Genomic DNA, 21,959 nt, shown 5'->3' with positions numbered 1-21,959 from the left:
AAATCGCTGATCACTGCCATTTAAAAAAAAAATGTATTTAAAAAAAAGACATAAAACTATTACCTATTTTGTAAACGCTATAACTTTTGCGCAAACCGATCAATAATCGCTTATTGCGATTTTTTGACCAAAAATATATAGAAGAATACGTATCGGCCTAAACTTAGGAAAAAAATTGTTTTTTTATATATTTTTGGGGGATATTTATTATAGCAAAAAGTAAAAAATATTGCGTTTTTTTCAAAATTGTCGCTCTATTTTTGTTTATAGCGCAAAAAATAAAAACCGCAGGGGTGATCAAATACCACCAAAAGAAAGCTCTATTTGTCGGAAAAAAAGGATGTCAATTTTGTTTGGGAGCCTTGTCGCACGACCGCGCAATTGTCAGTTAAAGCGACGCAGTGCTGAATCACAAAAAGTGCTCTGGTCAGGAAGGGGGTAAATTCTTCCGGGTTGCCGGTCCAACAATACACATAAAAGTTCATTGATAAAAACTGCATGGAATTTCCCCACAGGGGAACCCCGAACCAAAATTTAAAAAAAAACTGGCGTGGGGGTCCCCCTAAATTCCATACCAGGCCCTTCAGGTCTGGTATGGATATTAAGGGGAACCCCGTGCCAAAATTTAAAAAAAAATGACGTAGGGGTCCAACTCAAAATTCATACCAGACCTTTCAGGTCTGGTATGGATTTTAAGGGGAACCCCGTGCCAAAATTTTTTTAAAAATTGGCGTGGGGTCCCCCCAAAAATCCATACCAGACCCTTATCCGAGCACACAACCTGGCAGGCCGCAGGAAAAGAGGGGGGGACGAGAGAGCGCCCCCCCTCCTGAACCGTACCAGGCAACATGCCCTCAACATTGGGAGGGTGCTTTGGGGTAGCCCACCAAAGCACCTTGTCCCCATGTTGATGAGGACAAGAACCTCATCCCCACAACCCTTGGCCGGTGGTTGTGGGGGTCTGCGGGGGGGGCTTATCGGAATCTGGAAGCCCCCTTTAACAAGGGGACCCCCAGATCCTGCCTCCCCTGTGTGAAATGGTAAGGGGGTACCCCTACCATTTAACAAAAAACTGTCAAAATGTTAAAAATGACAAGAGACAGTTTTTGACAATACCTTTATTTATCGTCTTTTTTTTTCTATCTTCTATCTTCTTTCTTCTATCTTCCTTCGGTTTCTTCCTCCATCTTCTTCTTCCTCCGATCCTCTGCTTCTTTCTCCGGTGTTCTGGTCCAGCATCTCCCTCCGCGGCATCTTCTTCTCTTCATCTTCTTCTCTTCATCTTCTTATCTTCATCTTCTTGTCTTCATCTTCTTTTCGGGCCGCTCTGCATCCATGATTGGATGGGAGGCTCCCGCTGTGTGACGCTTCTCGTCTTCTGTCGGTTCATAAATAACGGTCACCCGGTGACCCTGCCCCCCTCTGACGTCACAGGGAATGCCACAGGGAAGTCCCCGTCAAGTCCCAGTGCGTCAGAGGGGGGCGGGGTCACCGGGCAAAGAAGATGAAGAGAAGAAGATGCCGGACGAGAACACCGGAGAAAGAAGCAGAGGATTGGAGGAAGAAGAAGATGGAGGAAGTAATCGAAGGAAGATAGAAGAAAGAAGATAGAAGATAGACATTTTTAACAGTTTTTTGTGAAATGGTAGGGGTACTTTTGTACCCCCTTACCATTTCACATGGGGGGGCGGGATCTGGGGGGTCCAAGGGCCAAGGGTTGTGGGGATTAGGCCCTTGTCCTCATCAACATGGGGACAAGGTGCTTTGGTGGGCTACCCCAAAGCACCCTCCCAATGTTGAGGGCATGTGGCCTGGTATGGTTCAGGAGGGGGGGGCACTCTCTCGTCCCCCCTCTTTTCCTGCGGCCTGCCAGGTTGCAGGTCGGATAAGGGTCTGGTATGGATTTTTGGGGGAACCTCACGCCAATTTTTTTTAAATTTTAGCACAGGGTATCCCTTAAAATCCATACCAGACCCTTAAGGTCTGGTATGAATTTTGAGGGGGACCCCTAAGTCATTTTTTTTTAAATTTTGGTGCAGGGTTCCCCTTAATATCCATACCAGACCTGAAGGGCCTGGTATGGAGTTTAGGGGGACCCCCCACGCCAGTTTTTTTTTTAACTTTGGTTTGGGGTTCCCCTGTGGGGAAATCCCATGCAGTTTTTATCAATTAACTTTTATGTGTATTGTCGGACCGGCAATTCATTAATAGTCGCGAGCAGTTTTAAATGACTTTTTTTCCTTTGAAATGTCATTTTGCTGTCAGACTGTTCTAAACACGGGAAACATGCACCCCTTTACAGGCATACTATAGACACCCCCAGGTACGAAAATTTAAAGGAATATTACACTTTTATTGTTTGACTTTAAGCATTATTAAAATCACTGCTCCCGAAAAAACGTCCGTTTTTAAAACTTTTTTTTGATACATGTCCCCTGGGGCAGTACCCAGGTCCCCAAACACTTTTTATGACAATACCATGCATATAAGCCTTTAAAATTTGCACTTTTGATTTCTCCCATAGACTTTTAAAGGGTGTTCCGCGGCTTTCGAATTTGCCGCGAACACCCCAAATTGTTTGCTGAACTGGCAAACAGCCGATGTTCGAGTCGAACATGAGTTCGACTCGAACTCCAAGCTCATCCCTACACAGCAGGTTGCCTGGCTATGAGAGCGAAGTATGCTCCCAGCCTCGCCAACCTGTTCATGGCGGAATGGGAGGACAGATATGTCTTCAGCAGACAATTGCCCCAACTTAGGCTCTACCGCAGGTTCATAGATGACCTCCTGTTCATTTTGGAGGGTTCTGAGGAATCTGTGGTTGAGTTTTTAAGGTATCTGAACACCAATAGAAACAATATTAAATTGGAGTTCCAGATTAGTGACAAATGTGTCAACTTTTTGGATGTGACGATTGAAAGGAGAGGTGATTCTTTAGGCACGTGTGTGTACTTCAAACCAACGGATCGAAACAGCGTCTTGTCCATCAGGAGTGGTCATCACCCTGCTTGGATTAAGAACATCCCTAAGGGACAGATGCTTAGAGTCCGTCGGAATTGCACGGAACAGGAAGAGTATTTCTCACAGGCAAATATATTGAAGGAAAGGTTCCTACAAAAGGGGTATCATGAAAACACCTTAAATGAGGTTATAGAACAAGTGGCCAATATCCCAAGGGAACAATGCTTGAAGAAAAGAGAGTGTGCCACATCTAATGAGCAACACCAGTGGGGGTTTATATCGAGTCTCCATTGTCAATATAAAGAAATTGAGATGATTTTTAAGAAATATTGGTATATTCTATGTAGAGATCGGCATCTGGGTGAGGTCTTACCAGAACAACCCAAATTCATTTATAGACGAGCCCCTAGCTTTGGAGACAGGGTGGTAAAAAAGATTTTGGATCCACCTAGTCAACCCTCAATAAAGTTAAATTTAAATGGATTTTTTCCGTGCAGGAAGTGCGTTTGCTGCAGAACGGTGAGGACAAGTAATAGGGGTATGAAGAAGATCACTAATTATGAAAATGAAACTTTTGAAATAAGGGAATTCATTACTTGTAATTCATCGTATGTGGTGTATCTTATGTGGTGTCCCTGCGGATTATTTTACGTGGGGTGCACTAAGAGACTTCTAAAGGTGCGTATATCTGAACATATAACCAATATAAAAAATGCATCTAAATACCACAGCGTGTCCCTTCATTTCAAAGAAAGCATAATAAGGACCCCAGTTTGCTGCAGTTTTTTTTTTTTTGTTTACAAACTTTTTTATTAAGTATAAAACAGGGAGAAATACGGTACAGTACAAAATGTTGATTATCAAAGGTTTAACATCGATAAATAATCATCAGTACAGAAGAAATAGAATAGCAATTTTGCATACAATGGTTGTGCAATTTGGTAATACCACAATAAGATTTTATTTGCGAAAGGTTGAGGTAGATAAAAAGTTATTCCACATTTGTAAGACTATTTGCATGAGTGAACCAAGGATTCCATTTTTTTTCGAATATGTGTTGTGAGTTATTTAGAGTATGGAATATTTTTTCCATAAGGAGGATATTGTTGATCCTTGTTTTAAGTTGAGATAAGGGTAGTGTAGGAGATTTCCAATGGTATGCAATGAGCCAGTGGCAACACATATAGTGTGTATCAATCTTATATGAAAATTATTTAGACCTATGATCAGTGTGAATAGAAGGCAATTTGAAAGAGTGAGGTTGACCTTATTCTCTGATATAATGGATGCAAAACCTTCAAGAAGTTTCCATATCTGGGAGACCTTGTCGCAATGCCAGAAAATATGTTTTTTGGCTATACTATCTCGCAGCCAGATGGTCACAATTAGCTCAATGGCACATACGGAACTCCAATATCCCCTGGGTTAAGTTCGAAATTGAATCAATTCTCCCTTACTCCTTAGCAGGATTACTTTGGGGTCATAAAATACCAATACCCAAATTAGCCAATCTTAATCTTGTGGTTGCCAATTCTTACCAACTCTGGAAATTACATAATCAGAAATTCAATATGGCATCAACCACACCCCCACTAGCTTCCTTTATTGGGGATCCCAAATTCCTATCACTACATCAAGACACAGATCAATACACATGGTGGATTGACAATAATTTAATCACACTCAAAACACTTATTGAAGACGCTACCTTCATATCCTTTGCAACATTAAAAGAAAAATATAAGACTCCCAATAGTGAACTTAGAAGATACCTTCAAATTAGACACTTTTACAACACCTATTTTCCACTTTCATTGAATTTATCTCACACATTTTTTGAAAAAATTTGTATTAATTCCCCAAGGGCCTCTGGCTTAATCTCGGAAACATACTCAAATCTGATATGCACTAATAGCCCAGAAAAACACCCCTATATGCTTAAATGGGAACAAGAATGCGATATCACCCTTTCACCTGAAAACTGGTCAGATAGCATCTCCAATCTTCTCAAATGCACGAGATCAATCACAATTAGAGAAACAGCAATTAAACTCTTCACACGGTGGTATTATACTCCGTCTAAACTTCATACCATTTTACCATCAGTTCCTCATACATGCTTTAGAGGTTGCATAGATACAGTTTGCTGCAGTTTTGTGGGATTGATGTTGTTTTACCCGGCTTGGAGGGGATCAAACCGGGTGAGGGACTTATCCCAACGGGAAACTCTGTGGATTTTCCTTTTAAAATATCTTTTTCCTAGAGGCTTGAATATAGAATTAGATCTCAATTGCTTCATCAATAATTATTGACCTTTTTTCCCATATATTAGTTAGAGATCTACTTCATGATTTTCTCCCAATAGCACATTTGACTAGGGAGTTAAGGGACAGACACTTCCAGGACATTGGACTGGTGTGCATTTCAGTTTGCAGGGGGAGCCAATCCTCTCTCCCATATGAAGGGTGTCATTTTATAGTAAGGGAAGGGGGGTGGAGAATGCCATATGGGTACTGTCATCTTTGGGATACTCATTGGAGCCCCACTACTCATGCCCTCTTACCTTTTAGGTCATTTATGTGACACTCATTTCAGGATCATTTTAATTTAAGTCATTGGGTTGTTGGGCAGATTCTGCTTGGGATTTGCCAGTATTTTAGGTTCATCTGCATTTCCAATCATTCATCTAGAGAGTGAGATAACGTTCAGTTTTAACTTACTTGATTTTATCGAATGGGGAATATATGTCTGCTTTACCTTTGATGTGTATGACAGTGTAGTATACTTTTAGTATATGACAAACGATCAGTTCCATATCAATGGTTACTTTTTATTTAGACTGCTATTTATGTTTGTGTCTGATGCTTTGCTGCAATGTAATGTTTGCATATTGCGTGAGTGGGGACATAAAGAGTGCGCAAGAGTAATGGAGCTACGTCCACCCGTAATGAGAGCGGATCGTATAAAGGGGAGATTGCCTAGCCGTACAACCAATCCAATGATTAAGTCCTTGTGACGAAACATGTGGCTGTAAGGCAATCGATTATGTGTGACGCAATACGCTGTGACGTGGTACGCCGCACCAGGAAGTGGGGGATCGGCTCCAAGGAACGGGTGAGACTGTCACCAACCAGTGCACTCCCTTGGTCCGCCGTGACCGCTACATGCTGGCTTTTTCGCTTGGAATTTTGGAGTTTTCTTGATGTGACAATGTGCTGTGATTTTTTTTTTCTTTGCTTGATGTGATTTTATAAGATGTGAGTTTAATGGTGGAAGAGTTTTATAATTTTAATAAATTTCATTACGGTATTACACTATTAGAGCACTTCATTTTCACATGTGGAGAGAGCATTTTTGTTGAAAACCCTGGATGCTAGCGTTGGATTATCGGAGGTCACTATTTACCCCTGTCTGTGTGGGTTAAAGCCATTTAGCCGAACACGAGAGTGTAATGCAAAAAACAGCTGGTGAGTTTGTCTTCTTAAGGGGAGTGAAATCACGGACACGGAGGTGTGGTGGAAGATCTATTTAACTGAAGGTCTTCATTATATCACGTCACGGACTTCACACAGCAATATTTTCTTTATACCATTTTTGGATCTTTTTTATGGGCTTGGTCCATCCATTACACTTTTTGGTTGTTCATTTGAAGGATTTTATATATATTTTTCTTTTTGGATCACTCATTCACATATTTGATCAGTTTTTTATTCTATTATCAGGACACTGTTTTTTCATTATCTGGTGCACTGTGTTTTAGGTTCATATCACCTACTTTTCACCGGTTTATACCACTTACATTTATCATGTTGCAATTATTCACTTGATGTAATAATTTTATTGAGTTCAGCGCCGCTATTTGTTTCACTATTTTTGGGGTGTCAGGTTTATGGGGAATCACATTTTTGTTTATATATTCACTCACATTAAGTGGCTGCTCTGTTTATGTAAAATTTCCATGAGCGCAGTGTTGGGAATATAGGAGTGGGCAGATTTCCTGTATACCCTAATTTTTATACAGCTTGTCCATATAGACTTGATATCTGTGTGGTAAATATCTAACATTTTCCTATCCTCATTTTCACAACTCACAAATGTTTGCTTCCAGATGTAACATGCTTGAAAGGCTTCAAAGATGTGGTACAAATCTGTGTAATTTTTTTCCTTTACATTTTAAACAAATAAGACAAAGACATCATTTTCTTCTTTTTTCAGACACAACATATCTGCTCAAGAAACATGCCTAGGAAATTGCAGCCTGTCCAGAAAGCCTTAATTGCTGCGGTGCAAAACCGCAAAAATTTTCCCGTCTTAGTCTAACATGTAAAACCCTTCATTTTATATCTAGCGCTATGACAGTAGTCTGTCTATATCGGTTTAGGGTGCGTGGTGAAAATCTGTTACCGTTTTCTGTTTTCAGTCTCCAAAAATATACATGATTGTTTCTATTCAGATGCAATGTGTTTGTTCTAACCCTCAGAAATTGCAGTGGCTTAAGAGGTTTGCTAAAAACATGTGAATTTCTTTCTGTTACATATGTGACAAAGACACAATTATTTTGTTTTCAGGTGCAATAAGCCTGTTCAAAACTGTAATATTTTGGTCTCATCAGTCTCTGAAACAAGACACTCATTTTTTTATTTCCAGGTGTAATATGCCCACTCAGTAACTTGAAAATTGAAGGCTGTCCATACAGCCTAAATATCTCTGGTGTAATCTGTAACGTCTTTCCATCTTCAATCTCCTATCAAATACATTTTTTTTATTTGCAAGTGCAGTGCTTGCTCTCTCCTTGAGAAATTTTAGGTTATCAAAGAAAGGCTTTTAAGGTGTGCTGTAAATCTTCAATCCTAGCAAAAGGACAACTTTTTTACATAAAATCTGCCTGCTCTCTCCCTCTGGAATAGCCAACTATTTATTAGACAAGAAGATGTGCTCCAAATGTGTACTGTGTTTCAGTCCTCAGTTATTTATTTAATCACTGCTAAAAATCTGCACGCTCCAGCTAAATTTGCATCTTAGCTAAAAAGGAGTACATACTGCCCAACAAATGAATTATGTTTTTCTTGTTTGTAGCTCTGGAAAAATTACACTTTAATTTAGTTACATATAACACTGGCCAAGTGGCTTCCATTGTGGGCTTAGTAACAACACTTACTGTACATAGTGTGCATCGAGTCTGCAAAATGTTTCTGACTCTTGACTCGTAACATACACCTCATAGTTAGCTAGTATAAAGGCTTGCAAAATTGGCAGAAAGTCTATACAATATTAAAGGCTGCTGTCTTTGAAATAATACTCTCTAGTTGTAATTTTAGGAACAAAGATTGAATCATCCCTCCCCCATAGATTGCTGCCCAAGGCCCAAATCAATTTGCTTCCATACTTTGCCATGTTTGGTTGTTGTCTCTGAAACACGGTAATTATATTTTTTATTATGGACTTTTTAGCTGCTTGAAAAGACCCTCTTCCTGCTGAACGATAATTTTTAATGTTTTTTTTTTTTTAGCATTACATATCCCTCAAGCCACTACACCCTGTGCTGAAACAAGCCAAAGTAGATGAGGCTCATCCCCATTTTGTTTAATTATGGCAAAACAAAAGAATGAAAAACAAACTGAAATTGATGCACAAATTTATAAAGTACACACATTAGTTGTATACACATATTTTTTTTTTTAACAATGTTTTAAATTGGTCATAAATGTGCACAGGACTTTATTTAATATTGGTCATATCCCTTCATAGTAATATTACACATTTGACATCACTGTAAATTATCCTTTTATATTTACTCCATTTGGTGGATAAGATATTTTTATCAAAAGATATTGGAATTTTCGCTTATCCTTGGGGATTCTGCCACATGTTTCCTGAAAGTGTTGTGTATGGAGTAGAACCGAGATCTGGATAATTAGCCCGACCTACAGTGCTGAGAATTCTACCACCAGAAATGAATGTAATAGGAAAGGATATGCAGCTCCTATCAGATCTCTTCTGGAGTTTTACACTACAATGCAGAAAAGTCCTCAGCGTGGCACCCTGGTAGGGACATTTCTTTATCATTAGTCTCTACATCCCCACCACACATTGTTCCCTCAGCATTGTCCACCTCGCTAAACACTCTCTGCACCCCTTTGTTGGATCTCTTTTCTCGATGTCTGCACTACATTCTCTGGGAACTCTCTTCATCTACGCTAACAGAGTTTGGGAATATGTTCCCACTAGGGGCAGATGGCTGAGCAGGACTTAGTTGTAACATCTGGATAGTCGGTGGCAAAAGCCGCAGAGCAGACACAGAAAGCTCAGTGAACCTGCTTGATTAGTGATGGTGAGAGCCCTGAGAAGGGCCAAGGTGCAGAGTCTAAGGTACTGCGTAGTCTTCTCCAGAGCTCCTAGACATGGAGCTGTTACACTGTGGGCATTTCCCAGGTTATTTATCACTGGTTATTTTATAGTGCTGACAATTGCTTTACATATAAACTGCTTTACATATATACATTGTACATTGACATCAGTCCCTGCTTGCAAAACTATGGTCCCTAACACACATCCATACATACATACTAGGACCAATTTACCTACCAGCATGTCTTTGGAGTGTGGGAGGAAACTGGAATACCCAGAGGAAACCCACACAGGCAAAGGGAGAACATGCAAACTCTGTGCAGGTAGTGCCGTAGTGGTTGGAATTTGAACCAACGACCTAGACGGAAGTGCGAATCACTAAAGGGGAACTAAGAGTAGGTATGCTGAATGAAGATCTTAGTGGCTCTGGGAAGCAGAAATCACCGGTCAGTGGGTAACACAGTCTAAGCAGCCAGGAGTGTACAGAAGCACTGGGGATGGGTGGAGGAGCACAGAATCACTGGGGAACACTTTAAGCAGGTTGAAGCCAAGGGTGATTGGGATCACTAAAGCAAAATGTGAACAAAGGTGTGCATGGGTGTTGCTGGTAGGTAAACGCACATGTGCTGGCGTTCAGGAACTGTCAGAACACAGAGAACACACTGGAAACACAAAGAAAATAAACAAGTTCCTTGGAGTTATCCTAAGATGAACTTCTGCGCTACTAAAGTAAATGTGTCAATACTAAGTGAAATGCTGCAAAATCAATATAAGTGAACACCACTCACTATCTAGAATCTGTAAATACCACAATCAACAATTGTGTCTGTGATTTTGCGCAAAACTTCTAAATAAACTAAATAATTAATAAATAATCAATAAATAATAAACTTGCATTGGGTGATAATGAGCTAAAATCCACCATGCATAAAAAATCTAATAGTCCATGAGTGAATAACCGTGACTGTAGTGCCAATCAATCAGGTGAATTAAATGCTTAAATAATAAATACAATAAAACATCAAAAGTGCAAGTGCGTTGATAGGAGATCTCGTGACTTTCGTGGTGTTGGATACCCACTAGAGGCTCCTAGAACTCTCACCTTGTTGACACCAAAGTAGTGCCTTTATGTATCCATTGAGGACTGTGCTTGTTCCAATCCAATCAGTAATGTTGTTCTGGTGCGTCTATGGGGAGATGGCGTTCTCTCCGGTATACGGACTCCACATGTGGGGGGTAATCAAAAGGAGGGCACTCCAATAGGGTGATATCGTTAAAGCCAAAGATTTTATTTAAAAATAACTGCTTACATAGAGGTAGATGAAGTAGCGTTGAAACAGCGGTTAAAACAATGTAATTTCAATCCCCGCTACGTCACTTCCGGTCCGCGCTGGTGTGTATCCGGTTACGTCCTACGCGTTACGTCATATCACATGACTTCCTCAGGGCACGTAACCGGATACACACCAGTGCGGACCGGAAGTGACGTAGCGGGGATTGAAGTTACATTGTTTTAACCGCTGTTTCAACGCTACTTCATCTACCTCTATGTAAGCAGTTATTTTTAAATAAAATCTTTGGCTTTAACGATATCACCCTATTGGAGTGCCCTCCTTTTGATTACCCCCCACATGTGGAGTCCGTATACCGGAGAGAACGCCATCTCCCCATAGACGCACCAGAACAACATTACCGATTGGATTGGAACAAGCACAGTCCTCAATGGATACATAAAGGCACTACTTTGGTGTCAACAAGGTGAGAGTTCTGGGAGCCTCTAGTGGGTATCCAACACCACGAAAGTCACGAGATCTCCTATCAACGCACTTGCACTTTTGATGTTTTATTGTATTTATTATTTAAGCATTTAATTCACCTGATTGATTGGCACTACAGTCACGGTTATTCACTCATGGACTATTAGATTTTTTATGCATGGTGGATTTTAGCTCATTATCACCCAATGCAAGTTTATTATTTATTGATTATTTATTGATTATTTAGTTTATTTAGAAGTTTTGCGCAAAATCACAGACACAATTGTTGATTGTGGTATTTACAAGTTCCTTGGAGTGCTGGGGCGGTGGATACACAAAGAAGTAAGTAACACAGTAGGAGTTCACAGAGGCACAGAGGAGGAATACAGACTGGGAGTGCACAGGTGCTAGTAAGAAGATGCCAAATGGAACTCACAGGGAAACACACTGGAGCAGAGAAGAAGGTAACTGGCTGAAGTGCGGAGGGAGAAACAGTGGTGATGCAAGAATGGATGCTGGTAGGAACGCATGGTCACTGTAGTGAGATACAGACTGAGGAACAAGACAATCACAGGAGCCCTCTCTGTGATTTCCTGCAGTGCCGGAGGAAGCAGGAAACAGATGGCTGGAACACACCGAGAATAGCTCGAAGCTGGACCATGAATAGGTTAGTGTGACACAACACAAGATCTTCTACAAAAGCTCCACCTGCCCCCATCAATGCTATGATCTCTTTCAGCTCTACTCCCACCATCCATACTACATTCTCCAACAGCTCTCCTCCATCATCCACACTACATTCTCCGACAGCTCTCCTCCACCGTCCACACTACATTCTCCGACAGCTCTCCTCCACCATCCACACTACATTCTCCGACAGCTCTCCTCCCACCATCCACACTACATTCTCCTCCCACCATCCACACTACATTCTCCAACAGCTCTTCTCTACCGTCCACACTACATTCTCCGACAGCTCTCCTCCCCCATCCACACTACATTCTCCGACAGCTCTCCTCCACCATCCACACTACATTCTCCGACAGCTCTCCTCCACCATCCACACTACATTCTCCGACAGATCTCCTCCACCATCCACACTACATTCTCCGACAGCTCTCCTCCACCATCCACACTACATTCTCCGACAGCTCTCCTCCACCATCCACACTACATTCTCCGACATCTCTCCTGCACCATCCACAGTAAATTCTCCGACAGCTCTCCTCCACCATCCACAGTAAATTCTCCGACAGCTCTCCTCCACCATCCACACTACATTCTTCCACAGCTCTCCTCCACCATCCACACTACATTCTCCGACAGCTCTCCTCCACCATCCACACTACATTTTCCGACAGCTCTCCTCCCACCATCCACACTACATTCTCCGACAGATCTCCTCCCACCATCCACACTACATTCTCCGACAGCTCTCCCCCCACCATCCACACTACATTCTCCCACAGCTCTCCTCCACCATCCACACTAAATTCTCCGACAGATCTCCTCCCACCATCCACACTACATTCTCCGACAGCTCTCCCCCCACCATCCACACTACATTCTCTGACAGCCCTCCTCCACCATCCACACTACATTCTCCGACAGCTCTCCTCCACCATCCACACTACATTCTCTGACAGCTCTCCTCCACCATCCACACTACATTCTCAGACAGCTCTCCTCCACCATCCACACTACATTCTCCGACAGCTCTCCACCATCCACACTACATTCTCCGACAGCTCTCCTCCACCATCCACACTACATTCTCCGACAGATCTCCTCCACCATCCACACTACATTCTCCGACAGATCTCCTCCACCATCCACACTACATTCTCCGACAGCTCTCCTCCACCATCCACACTACATTCTCAGACAGCTCTCCTCCACCATCCACACTACATTCTCCGACAGCTCTCCCACCATCCACACTACATTCTCCAACAGATCTCCTCCACCATCCACACTACATTCTCCGACAGCTCTCCTCCACCATCCACACTACATTCTCAGACAGCTCTCCTCCACCATCCACACTACATTCTCCGACAGCTCTCCACCATCCACACTACATTCTCCGACAGCTCTCCTCCACCATCCACACTACATTCTCCGACAGATCTCCTCCACCATCCACACTACATTCTCCGACAGATCTCCTCCACCATCCACACTACATTCTCCGACAGCTCTCCTCCACCATCCACACTACATTCTCAGACAGCTCTCCTCCACCATCCACACTACATTCTCCGACAGATCTCCTCCACCATCCACACTACATTCTCCAACAGATCTCCTCCACCATCCACACTACATTCTCCGACAGCTCTCCTCCCACCATCCACACTACATTCTCCGACAGCTCTCCTCCCACCATCCACACTACATTCTCCGACAGCTCTCCTCCCACCATCCACACTACATTCTCCGACAGCTCTCCTCCACCATCCACACTACATTCTCTGACAGTGAGCATAGGGATGCTCACTGGTGTGAATTCTCTGATGTTTAACAAGGACTCCTTTATGAGTGAAAGATTTCCCGCACTCTGAACATGAATAAGGACGCTCACCTGTGTGAATTCTCTGATGTGTATCAAAATGATCTTTCTTAATAAAAGATTTGCCACACTCTGAACATGAATAAGGACGCTCACCCGTATGAAATCTTTGGTGTTGCACAAAGTTTCCTTTCTGAGTGAAAGATTTCCCGCACTCTGAACACGAATAAGGACGCTCACCTGTGTGAATCCTCTGATGAGTAAGGAGGTTATTTTTTTTAAGGAAACATTTCCCGCACTCTGAACATAAAAAAGGACGCTCACCCGTGTGAATTCTCTGATGTTTGACAAGGTCTCCTTTGTAAGTGAAAGATTTCCCGCACTCTGAACATGAATAAGGACGGTCATCCGTGTGAATTTTCTGATGTTCAACAAGATGTTTTTTATGAGTGAAAGATTTCCCGCACTCTGAACATGAAAAAGGACGCCCACCCGTGTGAGTTCTCTGATGATCAACAAGTTGTTTTTTAAGAGTGAATGATTTCCCACACTCTGAACATGAATAAGGACGCTCACCCGTGTGAACTCTCTGATGAGTAACAAGATTATGTTTCTTAAGGAAAGATTTCCCGCACTCTGAACAAGAATAAGGACGTTCACCTGTGTGAATTCTCTGGTGTTCAACAATTGCTCCTTTCCGAGTGAAAGATTTCCCACACTCTGAGCATGTATAGGGACGCTCACCTGTGTGATATTTCTGATGTCGCAAAAGGTTATTTTTGTGAGTGAAAGATTTCCCGCACTCTGAACATGAAAAGGGACGCTCACCTGTGTGAATTCTAAGATGTTTGACAAGGTCTCTTTTGTAAGTGAAAGATTTCCCGCACTCTGAACATGAATGAGGACGCTCACCCGTGTGAATTCTCTGGTGCTGAAGAAGTTGTCTTTTCTTAGTGAATGATTTCTTGCACTCTGAACATGAGAATAGATTGTCACCTCGGTGATCTCCTTCATGGGGTGAGGAAGATTCCTCGGGATTAGAAGGATCTGTTGATCGATCTGCAGTGTGAGATCTTACATGGATATTTACAATCATTGTATGTGATTGATGAGAAGATTCCCCCTGATCAGAGGGATCCATTGATGTCTCCGGACAGGAAGGTCTGTGATGTATATTTTGTGTATTTGGATTTCCTCCTGGAGGATCCTGTGTGATGACATTATCTTCTGACTTACAATCAGCAGATAATAGAAGATGTCTCTCCGAGGAATTCCTGACATCACATCCATCTGTTGGAAAGAAGTAAAAAAAAATATAATAAATCTCAGCAGATGACAAATAACTGGAGTTTTAGCTCCTCCTCCCCGTCGGTGGAATAAGTGGAAATGACGATCTCACAACTGGGCTCCTGTTCTCCCTCCAAAATCAATCAGAAAAATCTTCACACCGAGTCCATATATGATCTAAAAATTCTTTAATAATCAATATCTATGACTAAGTCTTCATTAGCAAAAATGCATTTGTGGTTTGTTACTACATCGGATTGCCTGGATTTTAAATTATAAAGCATTTGCAGATCCTGTATGGAAAAGGGGGGTGGGATAATATAAATGCACTCACAAAAGTAACAAATGACAGGCCGGTTGGAGTAAATTAAATTGAATCAGGGAGCTGGCGACCTCTAATGGTACACATCCAGCCTTGGCTTGGCCGGAGAAGTAACGTCAGGCGGAGGAGTTCGGCCATACTTTCGGTTTTCGGACGCCATTCACAGAATTCTACAGTTGTATAAGCACACAGCTCTACTCTCCTAATACACGGTTAGACTACGAGGTCCAGTCTCCTCCTACATACAGTATCTCACAAAAGTGAGTACACCCCTCACATTTTTGTAAATATTTTCTTCTATCTTTTCATGTGACAACACTGAAGAAATGACCCTTTGCTACAATGTAAAGTAGTGAGTGTACAGCTTGTATAACAGTGTAAATTCGCTGTCCCCTCAAAATAACTCAACACACAGCCATTCATGTCTAAACCGCTGGCAACAAAAGTGAGTACACCCCTAAGTGAAAATGTCCAAATTGGGCCCAAAGTGTCAATATTTTGTGTGGCTACCATTATTTTCCAGCACTGCCTTTTCCCCCTTTTCGGGATGGAGCTCACCAGAGCTTCACAGGTTGCCACTGGAGTCCTCTTCCGCTCCTCCATGATGACATCACGGAGCTGGTGAATGTTAGAGACCTTGCGTTCCTCCACCTTCCGTTTGAAGATGCCCCATAGATGCTCAATAGGGTTTAAGCCTGGAGACATGCTTGGCCAGTCCATTACCTTTACCCTCAGCTTCTTTAGCAAGGCAGCGGTCGTCTTGGAGGTGTGTTCGGGGTCGTTATCATGATGGAATACTGCCCTGCACCCCAGTCTCTGAAGGGAGGGGATCATGCTCTGCTTCAGTATGTCACAGTACATGTTGGCATTCAGGATAAGTCACTAATACAACAGTTGGAGTAAGAATACCTTGCAAAATCACACATTAAACCTTTATTAGGCAAACACATATTAAATCTTTTAGCACTGGCCTACAGGACAATGGGAAGATCTGATAATTATCTAACATTTTACCTGATGAATTTCTGAAAATGAGACTGTGAGCTGTTTCTTCCATAGTGTCTGTTACTTACTTGTGTCGGTAGTTGGAGAAATTTCTTCCCGTTCACTTTTCATAATCATCCCAACCTCTTCCGTGCACAGCTGATCACCCCCCACATACGTCTCTACTTCTTCCTCTTTAACCTCAGCTTTTATATTAATCCATTCTTTACCCTAAACCCCAAAATAATAGAAAACATCTATTAAAGTAAACTCAAGGTAGATAAAAAGCACAGATGACAGCAGCTCTGCATTGCCTACTACATCTTTAAATGTGTTTTTTTTTTATAGTTGTAGGAGCTAGAAACCTCAGATGTAGAAGTAAGCATTAGAACAAGAAACTACATAGAAGGTCATCTCACAGCTTAGAATACATATTTAGGTCTGCATGCCAAGTTCTACCTACCTGATCATGGGAAGGGATGGTGTGATTTTCCTGTGTGGAACACAGAGGAGGAGGAGGACATCTCTCACCCTAAACCCCAAATATGATAAAATACATTTATAAAATGGAGCAAGAGATTACATAGAAAAATATCATCTCATAGCTTAAAATACTTTTGAGTTCTAATTGCTCAGTCCCATCTACCTGAGGGATGGGGTGATCCTCCTGTGTGGAATCCTGGGAATACAGAGGACCAAACTCCTCCATAGACTGCTGATCCCCAAACACCTCTTCTTCCTCCTCTTTACCCTCAACTTTGATGTCTTTCAGTTGTTCAGCCTAAACCCCAAAGATGATAGAAGAGAATTAAAAAAAAGAGCAAAAGATTACATAGCAGAATGTCATCTTAAGGTTTAGGATACATTTCTAGGTGGACAGGTTCAGTTCCATCTACCTGATGATGGAGAGGGATGGTGTGATCTTCCTGTGTGGAATCCTGAGAATACAGAGGACCAAACTCCTCCATAGACTGCTGATCCCCAAACACCTCTTCTTCCTTCTCTTTACCCTCAACCCCAAAGATGATAGAAGAGAATCATAAGAAGGAGCAAAAGATTACATTGCAGAATGTCATCTTATAGTTTAGGATACATTTCTAGGTGGACATGTTCAGTCCCATCTCTACCTGATGATGGTGAGGGATGGTGTGATCCTCCTGTGTGGAATCCTGAGAATACAGAGGACCACCCTCCTCCATAGACTGCTGATCCCCAAACACCTCTTCTTCCTCCTCTTTACCCTCAACTTTGATGTCTTTCAGTTGTTCAGCCTAAACCCCAAAGATGATAGAAGAGAATTAAAAAAAAGAGCAAAAGATTACATAGCAGAATGTCATCTTAAGGTTTAGGATACATTTCTAGGTGGACAGGTTCAGTTCCATCTACCTGATGATGGTGAGGGATGGTGTGATCTTCCTGTGTGGAATCCCGGGAATACCGAGGATCATAGACCTCCATAGACTGCTGATCCCCAAACATCTCTTCTCTTTCCACTTTAACCTCAACTTTGATGTCTTTCAGTTCTTTACCCTAAAGTGCAAATATGATAGAATTAATTTGTAAAAGGAAACAAGAGAATTCTACAAAGTTTTTGAGTTCTAGTTGCTCAGTCTCACCTACCTGATGATGAGGGATGGTGTGACCTTCCTGTGTGGAATCCCAGGAATACAGAGGACGGAAACATCTCTCTGGTGGGTTCCTATTACTGGATCCATCTGTAGGAAACACACACACTGACTGAATATATTGTTTCTATGTGTTTATCAGATGATGGGGGATCTAGGTGGACCCTCCGTACTGCTCTCTCCTTTACAATAAAGTCTCCTCTTACCCGGTGATGTGAGGGGCGGCTGATTGTCCATCATGACGTCCTTGTAGAGATCCTTGTGTCCTTCTAAATACTCCCACTCCTCCATGGAGAAATAGACAGTGACATCCTGACACCTTATAGGAACCTGACACACACAATGATACAGTCACCATCCAGACACATCCCTTGTCTGGTACTGGATAATGTCCCAGAATTCCCGGCACCGCTCACCTCTCCTGTCAGCAGATCAATGATCTTGTTGGTGACTTCTAGAGTCTTCTTCTAACTGTTTAGCTTCGGGTTCATATAATGAGGTGAAGGCACTGTAATGGTTAAATGGTCACCAGACTTCACCAAAGGAAAATTTTGTATTGAAAAGAACAACACTAATGTCATGTGATCTCCCAGAATCCTCCTCATCTCTCCAATCCAGTCTGTGTTTTATTAATAGAGATAAGAGTTATGTCATGTGACCTCCCAGAATCCTCCTCACCTCTTCAGTTAGCAGGTAGATGATCTCCAGGTTGAGGTTTAAAGTAGAATTTCAGCTAAAGCCTAACTAGTAATAAAAATATTCCCTCCCCCCTCCTAACACCTATACTAACTAACCTGTGTAAAAAAAAAAAAAAGAAGATATACATACTTATACTTACCTATTTTCAGGCCGCTTCAGTCCGGTCACATGACCCCATTTATCATGCAGTGTCGGCTGCAGGGGAATAAAGAGAGTGCCCAACAACGGCTGTGAAAGCCGGGAGCAATGACATGGTGCAGCCACTGTCAGTGGTCCCTCCTCTCCCCTGGAGCTTCTGCTGGCTGACACATGGAAGCCGAATCACGTGACCGGACCAGGGTGGGCTGAAAGTAGGTAAGTATATACATTTATTTTACCTGGGATAATATATATTGGTGTTTGGAGGGAGGAGAGAACATTTTTGGGACTATTTAAGCTTAACTAGAATTGTACTTTAACCGCTTGCCGACCGCGGCACACAGATGTACGTCAGCAGAATGGCACAGGCAGGCAAATGGGCGTACAGGTACGTCCCTTTAAATTTGCCGCCCTTCAGGCGCGCGCCCGCTGCGGGAGCATGCCCGCGGGTCCTGGGAACATGATGTTCTCCGGCGGCCCGCGATTGCGGTGTGGAGAGGTAGAACGGGGAGATGCCTAGGTAAACAAGGCATTTCCCCGTTCTGCCTTGTGTCATGACAGAGATCCACTGCTCTCTGTGATCGGGGAGCAGTGATCGCTGTCATGTCCTAGGTAGCCCCTCCCCCCCACAGTTAGAATCACTCCCTAGGACACACTTAACCCCTTCATCGCCCCCTAGCGGTTAACCCCTTCCCTGCCATTGTCATTTACACAGTACTCAGTGCATTTTTATAGCACTGATCGCTGTGTAAATGACAATGGTCCCAAAATAGCGTCAAATGTGTCCTCCATAATGTCACAGTCAAGATAAAAATCACAGATTGCCGCCATTACTAAATTACTTATTAAAATGCCATAAATCTATCCCCTATTTTGTAGACGCTATAACTTTTGCACAAACCAATCAATATACGCTTATTGCGAGTTTTTTTACCAAAAATATGTAGAAGAATACACATCGGTCTAAACTGAGGAAAAAATTTGTTTTTTTATATATTTTTGGGGGATATTTATTATAGCAAAAAGTAAAAAATATTGCTTTTTTTTCAAAATTGTCCCTCTTTGTTTATAGCGCAAAGAATAAAAAACGCAGAGGTGATCAAATACCACCAAAAGAAAGCTCTATTTGTGGGAAAAAAAGGACGTCAATTATGTCTGGGTGCAACGTCGCACGACCGCGCAATTGTCAGTTAAAGCGAAGCAGTGCCGAATCGCAAAGTGCTCTCGGAAGGGGGTAAAACCTTCCAGGGCTAAAGTGGTTAATATCCTCTCAGTCATGTGACTCAGGTCCTCCTCCATCCCCATTGATGTGATCCATACAAGACTCTCTGTAGACCAGTGGTCATCAACCCTGTCCTCAGGGCCCACTAACAGACCAGGTTTTATGTATTACCTTGGGGAGATGCAGACTAGAATACTGCAATCACTGAGCAGCAAATTATATCACCTGTGATGTATTTCAGTTATCTTGCAAACCTGGCCTGTTAGTGGGCCCTGAGGACAGGGTTGATGACCACTGCTGTAGATAGATCATATAGCGCCCACGCTGGTCATTAGAACTCATAGACCAGTAGAGTTGGTTGTGTTATTAAATACCAAATATATTCAGCATCAAAACCACGAGCGATTCAAAAACGAAAACAACTATAATACCTAAAATTGTAATTATGCAACAAATAATATTTCTGTGTGTTTTGCAATAACTCTTTAAATATTTTATATTATATTTAATGGTATTAATAAGGTAGTGAGAAGTTCTCTATATGGCAACATATAGTGGAATATATGACTCTGTACAGTATATAGGTAATATTTCTGTATTATTATAATATATAATAAAGTCTTCTCTTTCGAGAAACCTATCCTGCCACCACCTAATAACTGGACTTTTATTTTCTCCTTCAGCTCATCCCCCACATTTATTACCCTTTGTATCACTTGAACCTGCCATTTAGATTGTAAGCTCTAATGACCAGGGCACTCCGAGTCCTCTTGTATTCAATTGTATTGTAACTGTACTGTCTGTCCTCATGTTGTAAAGCGCTGTGCAAACTGTTGGCGCTATATACATCCTGTATGATAATAATATACAGTAGGTGTGTATCAGCATCTGTTGGAGATAAAAGACGTCACAATGACTATGGAGGAAGAGGACGGACATGACGGGGAGGGTTACTGGGTGTAAATAGAAAATAAAATCTTATTACCTCCTCTGCTGCCAATTCCAGCAATGTCTCCTCTCTACTTCCTCCCGACTCGCCTCTCACCTGGAACTTCCTTTTTATACTGTAACATCACTTCCTGTCTGCATCTGACATCATTTCCTCCCCATCTGTGATATCACTTCCTGTCTTGGTACAATCACACTCTTCCTGCCTCCTAGTTCCACTTTCAAACTGAAGGTGGAGGAGCGCAAGGTCTCTAACATCCACCAGCTCCGTGATGTCATCATGGAGCAGTGGCGGAATTACCAGGGTCGCAACGGTCGCACTTGCGACGGGGCCCGGCGTTCCTCCACTGTGGGGGGGCCCAGTGGGGTTGCTATTCACAGGGCCTTGAGCGGAGAGTGTGTCTCTCATCTAACAGCAGCACAGAGACACCGGCATCGATAGTTTGTTTTATTTCCCTCTCCGTGCGTCCTCTCTCGCACGGGATGAGAGAGGACACACAGCTGATCTGCTCCCCCCTCCCCTCTCCTCTGTGCTCCGCAGGAAATGTGAGCTCCTTAGCTTCATACTTGACTGCCCACGGAGCACACAGGAGAGAGGAGAGGGGAGCAGATTAGCTGTGTGTCCTCTGTCATCCTGTGCGAGAGAGGACGCACGGGGAGGGAAATAAAACAAACTATCGATGCCGGTTTCTCTGTGCTGCTGTTAGATGAGAGACAGCACAGGCGTTGCCAGGGGGGGCTGGGGGTGCGGGCCGCACCAGGTGACAAACGCCAGAGGGGTGGCACCTGTGGGCAGCAGCACCGCTCGCTAACACCGCACGCCGCACAGTCCTCACCCCTACACAGTGCTGCGCACAGAAGCCGCCTCTCCCTCCTCTCTGTTTATGGAGGGGGAGGAGGAGGAGTCCGAGGAACACATGCCGCTGTGCCTATCCCGCCCTGTTCTGAGGTCTGTAAAGTTTTATCCAAATAGACGTGTGCTGGGGGAACGCTATGGGAGGGGGTCTGCACTGATGGAGGGACGGTGGTCTGCACTGAGGGGGGTCTGCATTGATGGAGGGAGTGGGGTCTGCACTGATGGGGGGTGTGTGCTGATGGAGGGGGGTGGTCTGCAATGAGGGGGGTCTGCACTGGAGGGGGGGTGGTCTGCACTGTG

The 21,959-nt window shown here is 42.9% G+C and overlaps 1 protein-coding gene across 1 annotated transcript in view; it reads right to left on the bottom strand.

Annotated features, from left to right (window-relative positions):
• LOC141106872 (uncharacterized) overlaps positions 1–21,959 on the bottom strand; it is a 136,952-nt gene that overhangs the window by 80,895 nt on the left and 34,098 nt on the right. The window contains 9 exon segments of the mRNA XM_073597800.1: positions 13,592–14,868; positions 16,261–16,402; positions 16,635–16,703; positions 16,818–16,952; positions 17,068–17,181; positions 17,299–17,442; positions 17,558–17,701; positions 17,792–17,886; positions 18,003–18,144. Of these exon segments, the coding sequence (XP_073453901.1) occupies positions 13,592–14,868; positions 16,261–16,402; positions 16,635–16,703; positions 16,818–16,952; positions 17,068–17,181; positions 17,299–17,442; positions 17,558–17,701; positions 17,792–17,886; positions 18,003–18,144 (2,262 nt within the window).

Source organism: Aquarana catesbeiana, linkage group LG08 (genome assembly GCF_042186555.1).
Source record: "Aquarana catesbeiana isolate 2022-GZ linkage group LG08, ASM4218655v1, whole genome shotgun sequence".
Lineage (NCBI taxonomy): Eukaryota > Metazoa > Chordata > Amphibia > Anura > Ranidae > Aquarana > Aquarana catesbeiana.
Note: the sequence above shows the minus strand (reverse complement) of the source record. Positions and strands in the feature narration are given on the sequence as shown.